Consider the following 20,133-nt stretch of genomic DNA (forward strand, 5'->3'; position numbering starts at 1 on the left):
TATGTTTTATACTATACATTACACAAAATTAAATTAGTAATGTAAGATCACTCACCTTAAAATTTTTCTTCTGTTATTAGGATGCAGCCTATCTGCCATCTCAGGATCTACCTCTTTCAATTTCGCATGCAAATCTTCTCTATTCAACTGGGCAGAGTCTTCATCTTCCAAATTGCGCTTGACGCCCTTAGAGCACGACTCGCCCTTATCTACATTTTTATCTCCGTCTTCCGTTTCACCCTTTTTGTTACGCTCCGACACCAGAGTGTACTTTTCTGAATCTTCTATGTCTTTGACGAGTACCTTCCACAGTATCGATTCGATGTAATAACTTGTTCCGCCCACAATTATGGGCATTTTGTTTTTGGCAAGCAAATTATCAATCTTTGTATACAGTTAAGAAAATATTGTGTTTATATGTAATTTATTTTGAAGTTAATATGTAAAAAAGGATACTGTTTTTAAAGCTCCATTGCGAAAGTCGACGACTGTGTACGTCTGATGAGGTAGCAAAATGTCCAAAAAATGATGAGGAGCTAAGGCACGTTCTTCTGGCGTCGCTTTGGCTGTGATTATATCTAATCCTTTATAGATCTGAAATTATGAGAATAAATAATGAAATAACATAATTCATAAACGTATATTAAAATATTAATATGAAATAATTTATTTTCCTTCTTAGATATTAAAGTTAAATAGTCGTTTTATTAAATGATTAATTTAGCGAACTCATAGGAATTTTTTTATAATGTGATGACAAACCTTTTTTCGCGTCAGTAAAAACGAAGACTAGAATGATAGACAAGTGGTATACATCAGTGTATAATACCTGAATTAGTAACTATTATATAATTATATTTTGATCGATTATCGTATAGTTTTCCTAGATTATCCTAATCTTAGGAAGGACTATAGTAATAAATAATTAAAATAAAATAGTACTAGGTAAGCTGTAATAATAGTTTATATTTATTTAAACGTTACTAATCTACAGACTGATATCAGTTTGCTATAGCGCACTTGCTTGTAGTTATTGATTGTGTTAGCCCCGTTGTAACACATTAGGCTAACGCATGTTTTGTTACAAAGAAAGTAACATAAGTGACGATATCTAATAATATATTATTTTGAGGTGTGTTTTTTTATTGTTAAATATATTGAACTTCTAAGATTTCAAAATTACGCGATTATTTTAGCAGTGTTGTTAGTTTTTTAATGTTCAGTTTTTAGGATTGAGTAGTGTGATTTTGTTAGCCAGCCTTAGCGTACCTGTTTGATATTTTTTATTGCATGAATAAGTAGCCTGAGTTCTTGCGAACCCTTTCATATGTTCCTTGCGAGCAGATGAACGAATATGGAAAATACATTCGTTGACCAATTAGATCGTATGGTCTTCAAAAATCCAAATAAGATTTGGTTTAATTTCTGATCATTTATTTTGTTGTCAAACGATATTGTGTTTCAGTCACAAAATTATTTTTTTATTAGCAAAGTTACTTTGAAACACCATAAAATGTGGGGTTTCAATGTAATTAATCACAACAATGCTACGATTAACATGTTACGTGGCAGCTGTATATATAAACATGAGTACCTATGTACCTGATCGATTAACGTGACCCACCAGTTGCATAAATGCACACGACGCGTAAACAGTAAACAGTTGCGCAATGCACCTGAGAGCACGTGGACGGAAATGGGTCATGAAAGAGAGAGATAGAGAGAGAGAAAGAAACCCGACCAGGTGACCCACGACCAGATCGATCGCTTTGCAACGTTAATGTCTACTGGTTGACGATCACTGGTGATAAGTGCATAAACGCAAAAATGTTATTGAACGAAGCTTTTGGAATGACGCGATTTTTTTTCAGTGTATTGGCCTCTCTTTAAGTCCTTCAAGCCGCAGTCTTGATTTTTCAGACTATCCGGCTACTCCTTGGAAATGACATCCTTAGAAAAAACTTGGTTTTGGCAGGAGATAATTACTGGTAAATTCAGAGAGTATGGCTCTAAACAAATGTTAGTCTGAATCAGCAAAGTCCGAATTATATAGCCGAGTCTATAATAATCATATACAGAAACGTGTAGTCTGCCATTTTCTTTTCTGTTAGCTAACTTCGGCTTCTTCGTGTAGATTCCTTTCTTAATTTGAGTAGTTGTGAGCAGTTATTAGTGGAATAAAATACTGAGGATACACAATACTTTGCAAGCCCGGCGAATACACAAAATGACCTCCTATCTTCTCGTTGCACGACCTGTTGTATCAAACCGTATCGTCGGAAAGAATAAGTATTTCTTGAATAAAATCCATAAGATTTTTTTATTTGTTTTGTATATTTTCCATTGTAATATAACAGGCTCAATGCATTACAACGGAGTAACCACAATCAACACCTGCAAGTAAGTAGTGGAACACCAGACTGAAACCAATTCGCAAATTATTTTATTAATATATTGTATTAATTATAAGCTAGTATTACAACTAACAATCAATATATATTGCTCTGTGCACGACCTAGTTCAGTTTTATTTGAGTTATTCATCACGAGATTCATCCCTGAGATTAGAAAAATCTAGGAAAACCTAATCTGTGGTGATCGATCGGAATTATAATTATATAATATAATCTTCCAGACACGATATATATTGAAAAACACTAAGGTTCATACCACTGGTCATTAGTTTCGGTAACTATTTTATTAGGAATGAAGCAGACAGGTGTGCTTTCTTCCTTAAATCAAAGAGTTGGCAACCCTATCCAGCATCCACACCCACTATCCAATTCAAGCTGTCAACATCCTGTCTGTCTGAATTCACCTCCTCTCCACCCCCTCCGTCCGGTTTCGAATTCAGACTCAGATTCAGCCTCCAATACGCCCCGAAGGTTTCGACAATTAATTGCGAGTAGGATTTCAACGTGTGAACATCCGTTCGAAAATTCGATTCAACAATAGCACACAGGGGTGTGAGACGATAATAATAATAATAAAAAAAAGTTAAAGACAGCAACACCCTCGCGGATGGTCGTTAAAATTCAAGTACCTTTTACTACAAAACCCCATAACGACAGTTCCTGTCGTGCGCTCGTTATTAACCGACTGTTGCTTTTACCGAAAGCTCGTTTTAATTATCCCAATAAAATTCATTCATTAAAACTATAAATAGGTGTTTAATTAAAGACTACCACACATTCTTCATAATTCATGCACAGCTGCCAATAAAGCAATCTGCATTTGTCTTAATTATTCATATAAATCAAACCATAAAAGCGCATTCACAGATGCACATTTAGGACATATTTTATGGTTGAATATACTACTAAAAATTAACTATTTAAATAATATGAATATAGTAAATATCAATAAAATAAACAATTTAATTTATCACAATTAAAGTTAATTGTAAATTTAAAATAACTGTAAATTTATATTACAATATGGTAAAAAGTAGGCAGACGAATTTAAATATGGAAGAAAAGTATCTACAAATGCTACCACTGATGAGACAAAAAGTTCACCTATATGAAAGAACAATTTAAACATTTAAAGTATAGGGCATTGCTCTAATCTAAGATTATTTTCCACTTCGCCCTATCTTGGATCGCCAGTGCGGTACCAGTCGCTGATGCAGAAGTATTTTGTGATCCTCCGCTATTCTTCACCATACATCTAACGCAATCGCGGTCTACATGCACTCTTCTTACTTTCAAGTTGTGGAAAAATTAAGTGGCTACACTGGTATGTCTAGCCCACTTGAGGCGTTGTATTTTATTATACTTGACGACGTAGGGCTTCTAATACAACTCGTATAATTCATTGCTATATCGACGACACAAAGTATTGTCCTCACTAATAGATCATTCGCTCAACTCACTGATACGTAGTGTCTATTCTCACATCAGAGTAGTATATAAACATGTTTTTGCTTTTGAAGTGATGCTTAAGCAGACCAAAGAAACACCTAATGTCTCACTGCTTATTTAGCAGTTGATAATTGTATTGCTTCCTTGTAACTAGTGTTTTTTTTTTTAGAATTATTTCTCGAGAAGTCGGGCATTTTCATTTATCGTAAATTTGCTGATTTCTTTAGATTATTTATATAAAAATATTCGCACAAATTTAATTTGTGCGAATATTTTTATATAAATAATCTAAAGAAATCAGCAAATTTACGATAAATGAAAATGCCCGACTTCTCGAGAAATAATTCTAAAAAAAAAAACACTAGTTACAAGGAATATTTTTAAATGTTTAACAATCGATTATTTAATACTGTTGCACAAGAAAGGGTGCGAACATCCCAGATGTTTGAAAATATGCATGCTTTTTTGGAAGTTTCTAATAGAGGTCGGAAGTATTTAAATGGCAAAAAAATATTTACGATTTTCTTAACGACTCTAATCTGCGTTATATTTGCTCTGATAAACTAAGAACTATATTAATAATCAGATAAAAAAAACTTCTCCACGTAGGAATTGTCAGATTACAAAAATGTATGGGGGCTTTCCATTGATTTTTTTTTGAACAACTGATTTTACTTTAAAGGTATGTGATTAAAAAGTTATTTAAAGAACCTACTAATATATTTTAATAAATAATAAATGTTTTACGATTTTTATATTTTAAAAACTAAAAATAGTATAATTTACAAATATTGGCAAAAAAATATTGCAAAAATAAAAACAGTGAATTATTTTTTATATAGTATTATATTGACTGGCGTAAGCCAAATATGATACAACGGGGTAAATCAGTACCAACTGAGTAAGTCAATCATTATAATATGTCATTGCAGCTGGGGCCGGTTTTTTTTAATATTAACCGATTTTTTATAATAATAATAATAATAAAGATACAATAATATTATTATATTCACATTATATTTTACATATATTATTTTTTATCAAAATTTTTCTATAAAATCAGGAAATAAAAATGAAAATTCTCATTTCTCAAGAAATAAAAAAGGCGATGTATAACTTTTACAGTGAATGTCTATTTTTGAGTGAAATTATATTTTTACTAGTAAAGTTCAAATACATTTGATCAGTAGATACATATTTCTACTAAATATATTTTAATTGATAGGCGCTGGTGAAACTATATGCTGTTTTAAAATGTATATGATACTCAATTTGCTGTTCAAACCCAAACATAGCCTAATGAAAGTTTTAAAAATAATTAGTTTTAGAACTTTTATTACTTAAGTCTAATATACAAACTAAGCCTGCTCATATCTGAGAGGAAAATAAGCGGAAGAAGTACATAAAGACGTCGCATCTCGCATATTGCTCCATAGTTTGTCTGCACTTCAATATTATATGAAAGCTATTCTTATCGAAATTACTACGGACTTTTAATATTAAGTATTGATCAAAGTGTATTCAAACAGAGATTTGGCAAAAACAATTATCACTTCTCAGAAGTCAAAAATTTACGGCAAAAGCAATAAAATTGACTACTCATCCTTTTAAATAAGTCCCTGTTAGCTTGTACCTATTAATATTCATTCAAAACAATATATTACGACGATAAAAAAATCATAAATGTTTTTTTGTCATGCGGCCCAAAATCATTATTTTCCAGGGCCCGGGTTCGCTTTCGGCGGCCCTGGTTGCAACGCATTGGGCTTACGACTGTTACGTTGCAACATAATATTTACAATAAAACATAAAGCTTTGCAAAAAAGCAACGATGGTGCCGTCTGCTATAAAAATAATTGCTTTTGTTTTTGAAACGTGTGATATTACATTTCTAAGATTCATCCCATAAAAAGACCATACTACTCAAACTTATTTTATCAACTTCGTAAATAAATAAAAAAAAAACAGCAACACGAAATGCTAGCAAGAGGCGTGTTTTTATATCAGAATAATGAAGTGTTAAAGTAGATTCTAAATAGTAAATATTCACGATACCAGAAAAGCCTGGATGAACGAATTTACATCATCGCAGTACAAAAAAAGTTTCGTCCTCGTCTCTCGCTTTTAACTGATAAGCGTTGCGAAACGAAGATTCTCCTCCCCCGCATATAAAGCGTTCAATTTGTTAACTATTATAAAATAGCAAATTTGTGCCATTTACGTTGCACCTGTAAATATTAATTGATTATAAAAAAAACAATATAAATTCTATCTAAAAACTAATTACAAGGATAAGCTTCAATATTTACATTACTTTTTCAACGAATGTTTCGTATAACCATTGAGTACCAAGATAAAATAAATATGTTTTCAATACAAAAATAAGTTCAATCTAGTAATTGAGAACCCCCACACCCTCCTAGATAGCTTGGGGAGCTGTTAGGAGGGTGTGGGGTGCAATAGGGTGGCAAAAACGTGAAATTAAAAATGCCTTTAAGAAAAACAAACATATAAGCTATTTTCAATACAAAAAATTGTGCTGTTTTATTAAATAATAAGTTTTACATAAACAAATTATAACTTTTTCACTGCACGGCCTTATATATCATATAAATTTCATTTTCAAAAAAATAAGCTGTTTATAATAAAAGTATAACAGCCCTTAATTATAATAAAATGTCAATGTTAAAAAATACTATAAAAAACATTGATATATGACCCGGTTTATAATGAAAATTATTTTAAACACCTAATTTTGATATAAAATCGTATTTTGATGGGTTTCAACTTAATTGCCTTGTTGAAAGTTACAATCGAACACTTATTGCCAAAAATAACACGAGTGAAATCATAATTTAAAAACATCCAAAATTTTAACAGCGTCTAAGTTTATAACACCTACGCAGACTTTCGAAAGCCATTATTGTTTCTTTATAGCTATATGTCGTATTTACTTGATCTCTACTCGGTCTTCACATGAATCGATTTATTCTAGATCTTGAACTTTCAGTCCGGCCTCAATCAGTTAACGGACTGTTATCATAATATTCCGTTCCGGTTCAGTTTCTTCAGCTCCATATTTAACTTATAATATCATCCAGCTCTTTGTCAAAAAAAGTCCAAATGCTACAAAACATCATCGTCCAAATCAAGTTGAATACCAAGAAAGACTATTTCTGATTATTTTTTGAAGCCGCGAGCAAGTAAATATATATTATAAGTACGAAAACTTTTCAATGAATCATTCATGGTTCTTTAGCAAACTTCGGCCCACAATTATTCAATGATTCTCTTTGCATCTAAATAAATAAATGCCTTCCAGAAATTATTGACAGTCATATTATTGTTGTGTTTAATAAAATATATTAAGCATTGAAACTTTCAATCTAATGATTGAATCAATCGAACATCGCGAAAACATTATTTTTCTCATGAAGTTGCTAGAGGATGCTTCGGAGTATTGTCACTTTGAAAGATATGTATGTTCTAAAAGCAACAATAGCGCTCGACCTTTGGAATGAAATTGTGACCTAACTAGTATTCAAAGATAGTAGCTGAAGCATGTTCTTTTCCGCGTTCACAGTCATGGACTCATTTTATTATCAAAGACAAAGTTATTTGTATTGAAGCATACATGACACGGTCGCTTCGATACTAGATTTTCGATTAGGTCAATATTTATCCTTCTTGAAGTCATAAATACTGGTAGTTCCGAAGGCGTGTCCTCGAGTATTTGGTCTGAGCTTCGAAGCGTAGTCAAGTCAGGTGTAAGCCCTCCATAATCCCACCAAGTAAGTTAGTAGGGCTCAGAAGATCGTGGGCATCACGCGCGTCTCTTGATAAAACATTTCTACTCGGATGTCGAATGGATAATTCCAATTTTTGATCACCAATTTTATACTTCATTCTTCTCTTTAACTAAGTTATCACACCATTTTAATAAACTCTTCGTTTCAGTATAAAAATACGTTTTCGAAAAACTTATTTTACGTAATCAAGGATATGTTCTTTGTTTTCACTGTGGTTTGCGTAAGGTTAATTTTCATAGCCACATCGTATACTTTTTATTACTTTTCAAATCAACAACAAAATAACATTTTTTAACAAATGAGTCAAAGTATTCGGTAACTTGTTTTTTTTTCTATAAAAAAATAGACGCGATGTTGAAGGGTTACATTACACGTGACTGTTAGAAGTTTTCAACAAAATATCCACAAATAACAAATAATTTATTCTTGAAGCCATCTAAATAAAACTAAAAAACAATTTAACTCGTGGACTCGGAAAGGTGTGCCTGTATGTATATTGAGTTATATATATTTGTGACAACAGGCGCAAAGAGTCGTGTAATTAAATACAATTTAATATTGGACTTTTTAAGCGATGTGTCACTTTGCACGATTGGTAAGTATGTCATGCTATATTGTGATATGTACTAAATTGTTTATTATATTTACATAAAAATCGCTTTTAAAAATACATTTAAAATTGCCTATGAGATATTGATATTTGTAGGTGATAAAATGTTTTTTTAACAATACTAAAAACATCAAATTATTTTTCTAGTATAATTTTTTTCTTAAGTTCCTATTATTTACGTAAGATTTTATAGGTTATATTCGTATAATAATATACATAAAATATACGCTTTTGAAAATACATTTAAAATTGCCTATGATATATTGATATTTTTATTTGATAAAAGAATAAAAATATTAAATTATTTTTTCTAGTAAATATAATCATTCTTAAAAAACATTTAGAACCCCAAAGATCTATTCTTTTTGTTTACGTTTTTTTTGTTTATTTTTTTGGATATATATGTACATGTTACACAGAATCCGTGATATAAAAAAAGAATAGTTCAAGCCCTTTGATTTATTCATGATTTGACCAATTATCTGCCGAATTCGTGAATTGGGCAGGTATTGTTTTGTATATGTTGTACATTGAGTAAATTAAATAGTAGCGCTCTGGTAATAGTGTTTTTCGTAATTAGACTAAATATCAATTCATTATATAAAAATAAATCAATCAATAACTATAGTGATGTTTAACTTCATTTAGAATGTCAAGAAAGTCTACAGCTATACATATGATGACATACAATTTTATTAACATATATACTTTGGAAAGGTTAGATGCGAGCGAGCGGAAGCGAGCGAGAGTTAGTCAGAACCGTGAACACCCCATGATTCGTTGGTGAATTATTCAGGGTATAAAACACTTGCTACAGTTAATAATTATTTTATTTTATTAAATTACAATATATCTGGCATCAGTTAAACGACCAGAAAAAGTATAAGTACATGGACCACCGTTTTTAACGGCAATACTGTCTATATTGTATTTACACTTAAAAGAAGCAAAAAAATGGACTCTTCAATTGCTTTTGTTTTTAATGTTGAAATGTCGCAACGGTCAATAATTTGTCTTAGTTTCAAAAAACACTATTAGAGCGTTACTATATTATTTGCTTAATGCATTCTGAAAATAATTTTCCTTATTCAAGAAAGGCGCAACGAGCTTGCAATTTTCATAAATTAGCAAAATTTTTGTCCATTTCACGCAATACTCAATTTTATAGATTCGACGTAACATATGTATATATATATATATATATATATACATATATACACACTGCGATTACTAGTTTCGGGTTCAGAAATGTTATAAGATCAAGAATATATATGATCAGTAAATTTAGGTTTTAGATCTTAATTTTCAGATCGAAGAAACAAAGAAATAATAAAAATCAACAACAACACCAGCTGAACTAAATAAATTGAAGGTTTTTATAGATAGTATTATCGGTAATTTTACAACTGGATTTGGTGCAGCAAAATAAATAAATAATACATTCAGTTTCATGTATTTATTCCTAAAAGAAAATTTAGAAAAAACAGTCTCGCACTTATCCCGAAAATATTTTTTAAAATATGTCATTTCAGTAAAATCATATTGGAATACATTTTCACCAGTAGATATATATTTCTACTAACGAAAATATAATTTAGGTGATATACGCTAATATGCTGCTCTAAAATATCTATCAAACTTAATTTGACAGTTGCGAAACGTCCATTCGCTGTTCAAACCCAAACCTAACCTAATGAATGTTAAAACATATCATAGTTTTAGAACTTATTAGTTCATGTTCAAAACAGCGGACTAAGCAAAATTATCTTTCAGCGGAATATAAGCGGAAGAATAAGTACAGACAAACATAGTTTGTCTGCATTTCGATATTACACTATGTTTTAGAAATATGATAGCTATCCTTACCGATATTACTATGGACTTCTAATATAAAGAGGGCTAATCAAAGTACATTCAAACCGAATTTTGGTCAATAGGAGGGCGCAAAAACAATTATCACTACTCAGAAGGCAAAAATTCACGTCAAAAGCAATAAAACCGTTGCAGTGGAAACGCTCGCAATTTTACATTTCTTACTTAAATGTGTATCTTTTGATACAATGTAAATATTTTAATGATTTTTCAGGATATGTTAATTTTATATAAATGCATCGATTTTAACTATTATATAAGTGGTTATAATTAAATTATACATTTCATATTTTTGGGATTTTAAAATTATTATTTTTATTAAAAAAATATTGAAACTAACAATTTTACGCATGGTAATAATACTACGGTTTTGATAGAATAATAGTTCTTAAAACTTTTAACGGCAAACAAATAAAAAATACAGAATTTTATATCCACAATGTATGTATGTATCATATATTTAAAAAAATATATTAGATAAACAGTTAAGTGCGATTATTTATTAAAAATATTTTTTTTAAATACGATGTATATTTATACAAATTACAAAAAAAAAATAGCTCCCGTTTTCGTGTTATCTTTAACCGTTTATGTGCCAAAGTAAATTTTCGTAATACGTAATTAAAAAGAAGCACATTAATAATAGCCATTCTAGTAGTAATAATTTAAAACGTTTCTTTATAAACGTCTCTATATACCTTAATAGTCATGTAATATTAATTCATAGCGTTAGTGATTTTTCGTGAAAGTCACATATCATATAATACGGTCGCGAAGCTACTGGCCCGTAAGTGGCTCGTGGCATTAAAAATGTTAAAATCCGCAAATAATATTTTTATCACTAAAACTTACTAATAATTATTGTAAAATATAATGTTTACTCACCATTGTAAATATTTTCAAACTAACGCGATTTTTTTTCACTTATTTTTTATGAAATTCCCATATTGTAAAAAAAAAAACACCACTTTAATTTGACAAATCAGAAATTTGGATAAACCAGTAATTCGACCCTATCTAATGGAAGATAAAAACATTCACAAGAAATTTCGAAAGTTTCACATTACGAGACATAAATAAAATACAATATAATCTGACTAATCCGACAATTAAAAAAATGTTATTCGAGCAACCCGTTAGTTATCAAAGAGTATTTGAAAAAAAAACAAAACAAAAATAAATCGTAAAACATATGCATTATTTTTAAATAAATAAGATATTAATAAATATTCATACGCTATTTTTTAAACACATTTAACTCTTTACTCTTACTGTTTTTGGCGTACAAAATATACATTAAAATTAATTTTATTGTCGATATAACATTTTTTTTATTTATTCGCCATCCGACTTGTAAAAGTTTTAAGAACTCTTAAAACTTAAAACAATATTTTTTAAGTAAAGATAATTAATTTTAAAATCCAATAATTATGAAATGTATAATTTAATTGCTATTTTTAACGAATCACTTATCAATAATAGCTAAAATCAATACATTGATATAATATTATAATGTTCCGAAAAATTATTAAAATATTTAACTGTATCAAAAGATACACACATTTAAGTAAGACATGTTAAATTCGCGCATATTTGCGATCGAGTGCCAGGCCCGTATTTGGCGTACAGGCGACACAAACCATTCACCAACAAAGTGTTTATATTATAGCGGTTTTTCGAACTATTTCGGGTAAATTCCAGTCGCCCGTAATTCCTGAAGTTAAAAATATGTATCTAGGTTTTTACAATATAATACGCGAAACATCGATATAAAATATTTTACATAGATCTGATGGGAAAAAATGGGAACAATGTTCCGTGAGAGTAAAATTCCACTAGATCGATGTTTCGTGTGGGTAATATTCTAAGAGAGAAATGTTTGTGGGTACTACTCCAGTGAACGTCACAGCTTCCACTTTTTATCCAAAACACACGGACACTGAAGCTGACAACCAGCTACTGTAATATTATATATATATTATTGTTTTATTTATTTTGTGCGAAATGGGCCAAAATATTTATTTTATAGCCGGATGAGACTAAAAAATATTTATTAATTTTTTAAATGTTTTTAATTGCATTTTTTAATTAATATATCATAAGTGTAACATTGTTATCAATCTCTGCTAAGCTAGCCAATAATAATCGTTATTGCAGCGCAAGTAGAAACAAAAACAACACACAATCGTATTTTCGTACGACGTATACGATTTTTTTCTTGTGACTCGGCTCTAGCACGCGCGAATGTATTTGTGTAAAAAAAGCTGTGGCGTACACTGATCTACTTCTTCTGAAATGTTTATTTCTTATGACTTGTAAAACCTTAAGATTATTGTTTAAACTTTAAACAATAACACTATAGATCAATTAAACACTATTTGATCAATTAAATAGCTCAATAACACTATTTGATCAATTAAATAGCTCAATAATAGTTTATTGATATTCGATCAGTTAAAAAGAATAAATGAGCATAGCAAATCAGCAATGATCACTACTGATGATACAAAAAAAATGTAGCAAATTTTTTTTTCTTTATATCTTGTTATAACCGGAAGAAATGCAGAATCTATCTTTATATATATATTTTGATAAAAACCATTACTTTCAAGTAAGAAGCCAAATTTAATTAATTACAAGTTTTTGATCAGAATATGCACCTGCAATTTCCTTCGCGTGTCGGTTCATCCGCACATAGATAGTGCACCTTTAGCGGCCCTTTACAGGCGAAATGTAACCAGGAGGTCTCAGACTGTGACCTTTGTGTGCCGTAACATCCGGCGTCGTCTGCGATGCATCCGTAACATGACGCTTCTATTCAAAAGCCGGCGACAATACTCCTTTCTACTACAATTGATATGTACCTACTGTTTTTTCTGCAGTACAGTTAACTCTTTCGTGCCAAATAAATTTAAGCGCGGTGTGCACGTGTGAAGCGCTAAAAAGGGGTTGGGCACAATTTTAAAATTAGATAGGCGAACGTAATGGGCGGTTAATTAGTATCTAACTTGACTTTTCCGCGCCAATGGTCCGTGATATGGGGGCGAAGAGCTTTCAAAGGGCGATTTGGCATATCAAAACCGGAGAAGTGTTAAGAACGTTCAATAAATCAATAAAAAAAATATAGAAAAGAGCGTTTCTCTAACTTTTCAGACCAGACAATATTTTTTTAGAAAACATAATTTGATATTTTTTAGTAATAAAATTAACAATACTACGTATCGCAGCATACAACACAAGTATTGCTTTTAATTTGATATTATATTTTTAATTAAAGTAAGGGTGTGATTTTGTGTGTGACTTAATTTAAAATTATATTTTGTGTAAATTATATTAGTTATATATTATTTTGGACCCAAGGGGTGTGACTTTTCAGCCAAATAGAGGCAGGAAAGATAGATTACAGATTAACTTTATAATCGTATTATACATAAATTAGCACATATTTAGAGAAATGAATTAGGATAGTAAAATAAAGACTTGAAAGTCGGGGAGTTTTCACTGGCGTTGTATTATTGTCGGCTGTGATTTTAACCCTTTATGTGCCAAAGTACCTTGACGTAATATACGACCGTAATTTCAGGCATTGTTATTAAAAATTACAAAGGCACAATTGCCCTGGCAACGTTGAAAAGTAACTATTTTATTAATGCTATAGAGTGGTAATAATTTTAAACCTTTCTCCATAGATAGCTCAATATACCTAAAGTCTTGAAATATCATTTCAAAGTATAAATGCAACTTTTTGTGAAAGCTTCGTAGGAAGCTCGTGGCGATACGGTCGCGACTCGATAGATCTTCGTACGGCGCGTCCGTAGTTAATAGAACAGTTTACATTTGTCGTAATGTGTTCTCGTAACTCCGAAGCGTCTATCTTCTCTACGACCAAATGTCACATAGTTCATAATGCTGCTTCGAGACAGCTTTATCGAATAACGGATGAGGATGTTAACAAGCCAGTTGCATCTCTTCTTGGACACACACACGAAATGTGTTCACGCCTCAATACATACGGTCCGAATGGCCACACAGGCGATCGGTTTCTCCACACGTGGAGGAACAGTCTTATAATCATGAGTTTTATTTGATTTTTATTTTAAATTGGTTCATCTCTGATTTTTCAAAAATGTCTAAGGCTCACTAATAAAATAACAGGATTAGATTCTAGTGCTTGCTATCGCTCGCACCAACATTTAGTAGTATTATGGACTACATGAATATATCTGGATCTGATATATTTTAATATAGAGAAAAATAATTAATCGTCGATTATTTCTGGAAAGTAAGAGAAAACTCAACACTAAACAAGATAACTACATTTTGTATTTATTAAAATTTTAATAATAATGAATTTATGTCAACGTTCTCAGCACCCCTAATGCGAAACTGAGCCACTTAGCTTTGAATTTATCGCACGTGTAGAATGCACCCATAAAAATAATAGGATCATGGCATTCTTATTGCACTTTATTAGCAACGGGATAAAGCGACCCTCGAAAACCCTTAGACCCAAATTTACACATTTTTTTGGGATATTATAATAACAACAACAGCACACATGAGAGCTTTTACGCGCATAAGATCTATCTACGTCGTAATTGATACTGCTTACGCAGGGTCTTTGCACGACCCTGGAAAAGTTTAACCACAAGCAGATATCCTGGGAACATCAAAGTGAAAAGAGAGTCGGTTGTGGATCATGTTCGCAGTCGGTTCAGATTTTCTCATACTTTTTGCACAAAAAAAAAATTAAAATAACTTCACTTAACTATACCCCTATTTAATACATTATCACATTTTAAATGTCTCATTTATTCGAAATGGGAGGAAATACATAATACAAGCCAAGACTTTGACCCTCCTTTTGAGCGAGTGCTTTTCCGTTTGAGCGATTCGCTTATCCCGAAACCGGTTCTGACGAACTGTACCGTGCACAAAACTCTCTAGAGAGAGAGAGATGTATATACATATATACAATATGCCACAAAAGTGCTGGTCTGCCCCTAGGTACTTATGCGCTGAGATAATAATGAAAAAGTTGGTAATGAATTATGACCGCTTATTAACTTTTTGTATGCAGCGGTTGGGTCAAACATGAAACGAGGGAAATAAAAACAGAGAGTTATGGATTATTATAAGTATGTTTTAAATACTGCATCTTATTACATGGCTAGATATGATTATGGTAAAAAACGTTACCTATTGTAATTAAAATCTTGATTATGAATTTAAATAACACAATCAGGTGGACCAATACAGAATAAAGGATGTACACGGTCTACTCTTTGGACATTGGTGGTAATTCTGTCAAAATTTAAATAATATAAACACACCCTAATCATTGAATAGATAGAGCTAGATTAAAACTAGACTAATCAATTATTTGCAATAAGTTTAGTAGAACAAGATAATTTGTAATATATTTATTTTTCCTGTTGTTGTAACAATTATTTTATAATCGTTTACAGTTTTTTCTGCCAGTAAGAATGTAAATTATTTGAATTAACTGAATGAGCATTCGCTGTAATAATACATAATACATACATGTATATTAATTTTGGAAGGCTTGAAACCTTCTGGCCCAATGAAGGTTTATAACGCCTGACCCGTTTCCTGTTAGTATAAATGCAGGAACAATAATATATAAATTTATAAAAAAGGCAATTGATGACCGAAAGAGTACTAACCTCCGGTCAGTAAAATGTGACCGCAACCTGAAACGCTATAAAAAATTTCATGGCGCTCTACAAACTCAAGAATTTAATATACATTCCTGCGACGTATGTATTCACTTTTAAATGCAAGTGACGCGTGCAATATGCCAAGACCATTGTTTCTCAGCAACAGTGATGTCAAACCGCAAGAAGGATGGATAAATTAACTTTATTTTTTATATTTGTGTAGTAGATCCTTAATTAAGTCTAACATTCGTAGAATAATACATATGTACATATAACAGCGCAACCTTCGCAGTCGGAGGCAAGCAACAAGTAAGAGCTTTTCATCATAATAAATACTCTTCTGGACATTATGTGGTTAATAATTAATGTCTCAGGTATTTAGAATGATGTTTTAGTTAAATTATTTGGAGCACAAGTTTAGCATTTATTTATATAAAAAAAAAACACAAATTGCAAGTGAACTAATAATAGATAAAATATTACACAGTTTATGTAAAAAATTAATATTAGTCTAATTTTATAAAATGCAACAAAAATATTCATATAATTTATAAAATTGTAAAACGTGTTCTTATAAAATATATTGTTATAATAATGTAAGTTGAATAATACATATTTTATTAAAAACATCTACATTTACTAACACACTGATTTTATAAAATACACGACTATTATTCTCACACGTCCTAATTAGGTATTCTGATATCTCGATGTTTTTTATTTCTTAGAAATGATAATTTACATTTTCACATTTCGATTTTCTCAAGAAATTAAAAAATATATATAATATAAAATATGTGATTATAATGATACAGTATATTATTCTATATAACAATAATTTAATGACAATTATATTTACTATTATAATATATTATAACATCTTTTTAATAAATTTTTGCATGTAAATTATATTATTCATAATAATCAAAATATAAAAAACATTGAAGAAAGGTGAAACATTTATCGTTTATTAAAATATATTAATAGGTACATTATTACACATTATTTTTAAAATATTTTTTTAAGAACTGCATACCATCTAAAATGGAATTGGCAATATTTGTGTTGGAAAAAAAATCGCTGTGGTAAGCCCCCGTACATTTTTGCAATATGCCGATTTGTTCTAATATGATTATTATTGTAGATTTTAGATTACCAATATAAAAATAAGACCGATTATTTTTGCAATTCAAATATTTCTTTATAAAAAAATGCAAAAACTAATGCATATTTTCAAGCATCTGGCACGGACCTACTTATGTAACAGTATAAAAAACTCAGCGGTTGTAAAACAATTCAAAATTAAAACAAAATACAAATGAAATTTTTTATAAATTTTACCAATATTTTCGAGAAATCAGCAAATTTCTCAAAATATGCGAATTCTTAAATTAACATTATTTTCGAGAAATTCTCAAAAAAAAATTTCGATCGAGCGGATTTTAAAATCTGTTGTTTATACAATTAAATAATATTTGTACATATTTTTTTTTTATTGTAAACCTTCCGTTGACACGTTTCATACGTTAGCCCAATGCATTACAACGGGACAGACAAAGTCAATAACTACCATGTGAGTAGTGTGACAAGAGACTGAAATCAATGTCTGTAAATTAGTGACATATTTTTATTAATTATGATCTATTATTACAATTTACGATCACATTATGTTATTTAATTTTTCATCTGTAAGATTAAAAAAAATAGGAAACCTAATTTGTGATGATCAATTGGAATTATAATTATATAATAATCAGTAACTTCGATCAATTAAAAAACACTAGGAGCAATATTGGATTCAAACCTAGGTCTTTCTGGTATTAGTGACCGATCTAAACCATTGGTCTATCATCGATTGACAGACAATTAATTTAACTCAAACTTTCTAATCCCAATTACCACTCCTTTATTAGTATGAATATGGTCTATATTTTTAAATAATACTTATATTGAATAACATGAAAACAATATAAGAGGCATGTTTTATAAAATTTTTTTGGTGATTATTCTTGTAAATGTTTTTCTTGATGTTTTTCAATCGTGTGCTTCCGTCGTACTTTTTCTTTACACTTTCACAGACATTTGAGCATTTTAGAATTCCACAACCGATTCGGTATAATATGACAATTTTCTTTTTTATTTATTTATAAAACTTGTGTTTTAATCTTTAAGTCTAATAAGCATTTTTATATCAAATTTGGTGCTAAATTATTATTGTAGATATACCTACTGCTAATGCTACTTCAAACAAGACAAAGCAGTGCATAAAGTTACCAAAATAAAATAATGATCATAAAGGTAATTTGATTAAGATTAGGTTTAGACAATATATTTTATACAGTCTATATTTCAATTTTTTCCACTTGTGATTTCGTTTATTAACATTTCAATCAAAACGTACCTTGTTAATAAATCACGGTCGACGTTTTTCAATTTCGAAAGGTTCAAATTGTAAGCGGGGTATCGATTGCGAAATTCGATCTACTCAATTTCTGACTTGACTTACGTTTGTATATAAGTGCCTATTATATTCGCGTTATAAATTGTATGTATAGAAAACAATTGCTTATTTGCGCATACATATAAATTGAATTTTAATAAAATTTAACAACAAAATTCTGATTATGTTTCAGCATGAAAAGCCTTGGATTCCATTAAATTTCTTTTTTTCTTTGATCTCTGGCAATGTGTGCAATAAATTAATTGTTGCAATTGTCGGAAACTAGATTACTTAAAAAATAAAAATATCAACAAAATAAAAATATCGCGATGGTTAAGCGATCCATTTCGTAAATGTGTTGTTTCAAATTAACATTTGACACTTTTAACACGTGTGATTATTGACAGCTGTCTGATTTACAGTGCTGTCAACATAGGAATTGGATCATCCTGTACGAGTGGTGTAGGAAGTTAAACCGCGTGAGTTCTGTGACGGACTCTCCTCAGTCGAATCAAGCACAGAGTTGATGGCAATTGATCATAAAGAGCTGTATTCACCGCATCTTTAAATTTATTAAGTGGTTAGGTACGTGATCATTTATTTTTTAAGAGAATTAATATATTTATTAATCTCTAGATTACATGTATTAAATGTAAATGTATGTAATGTAACATATTTTAAACTTATTGAGAAAAATCTGACAGTAGTGTGTCAGCCATTTTCTCAATAAGTTATTAAAAAATTTATTGTGACTCGCCATCGTAAATAAACTATAAAATGTTGAGTATCGGAGCGTGAGTGCATTTGAATGCAGGCGAACGATCTTCGTGGAAGGAAGTTGCACGTATTGACGATACAAATCTTGGTGACGTCTCCAAGAGGATCTCGACAGCTTCCTTAGCCAAAATTGCAGCCAGTACAACTGTCGAGCATATTAAGCGAGTCAACGAGCCGAATTAAAAGCTCTTTCCGCTGAATCACCATTGGATTCGCACGAGAATGCGCGAAACACTTCAGAATTTTAATCGAGCGTCTCGAGAAGACCCTAGAGATCGGATTGCTTCTTAGCTCCGATCAAAAAGCTGTAGTACGCACTCGGTTTGCTAATCAGAAGACATTCGAAGAGCGAGTGTTACAGCTGGCTTGATAAGCTGTATCTTATCGAATACCGCAATACACACCACAAACTAACTGAGGCACTTCCGTGAGCTAGTTGATCGGAGTATCAGTAGATTCACATACGAAAAAAAAAAATATTTTTTTATTTTTGTGGTGTTAGCGTTGAACAAATACATACGTAGACGTTTAACAAGTTGCTTATCAGTTAAAAGCTCTCGCGTCTATTGAATTTTATAATGCATGTTAGTATAATGGTGTAGTGCTTAACCGCTTACATATCGGCGTTGATAGTCAAGTCATTCAACTCGATTTGTACATAAAAGAAGTATTGAAAAATATATTTTTTAATACCTTTTTTTCCCTTATACTGAGAGTGTTGTTTTTAAAATATATTATAGAACTGCGCCGATAAGACTTTAAAATATATAATTACTGGAAGCAAAAATGCTAAACAAGTGTATCTACATTATAAAACAGAAAATACATGTTTCTATCTGTCAAAATAACTCCTCGCAAACGGTGAACAGTAGCGACGTGACACTTGCACATATCATTCTGACTGCCAGTTATAGATCAAGTGTGCTATTTTTACATTTCAACTCTTAAATTATAAATTAAGCTAAATAGCGATTACGTGCTACCTCAATACGTGCCAATAAATCCGCTGAAGAAACTGAACAGCGATGTATTGAAGAACGATTACGTGCTACTGCAATACCTAAAGACAAGAGACTAAACAT

At 30.6% G+C, this 20,133-nt stretch overlaps 1 protein-coding gene across 1 annotated transcript in view; it reads right to left on the reverse strand.

The window, feature by feature from the left end:
- The window catches only part of LOC148237587 (tRNA dimethylallyltransferase), a 336,763-nt gene that overhangs the window by 271,433 nt on the left and 45,197 nt on the right, over window positions 1-20,133 (reverse strand). Inside the window, exons 2-3 of the mRNA XM_088205628.1 lie at window positions 457-594; window positions 56-384 (exon numbers count right to left, since the gene is read on the reverse strand). Of these exons, the coding sequence (XP_088061754.1) occupies window positions 56-384; window positions 457-594 (467 nt within the window). The remainder of the gene's footprint in view (window positions 1-55; window positions 385-456; window positions 595-20,133) is intronic.

The sequence above is a fragment of the Plectrocnemia conspersa genome, unplaced genomic scaffold, assembly GCF_051122295.1.
Source record: "Plectrocnemia conspersa isolate PC_06_02 unplaced genomic scaffold, ASM5112229v1 ptg000002l, whole genome shotgun sequence".
NCBI classification, from domain to species: domain Eukaryota; kingdom Metazoa; phylum Arthropoda; class Insecta; order Trichoptera; family Polycentropodidae; genus Plectrocnemia; species Plectrocnemia conspersa.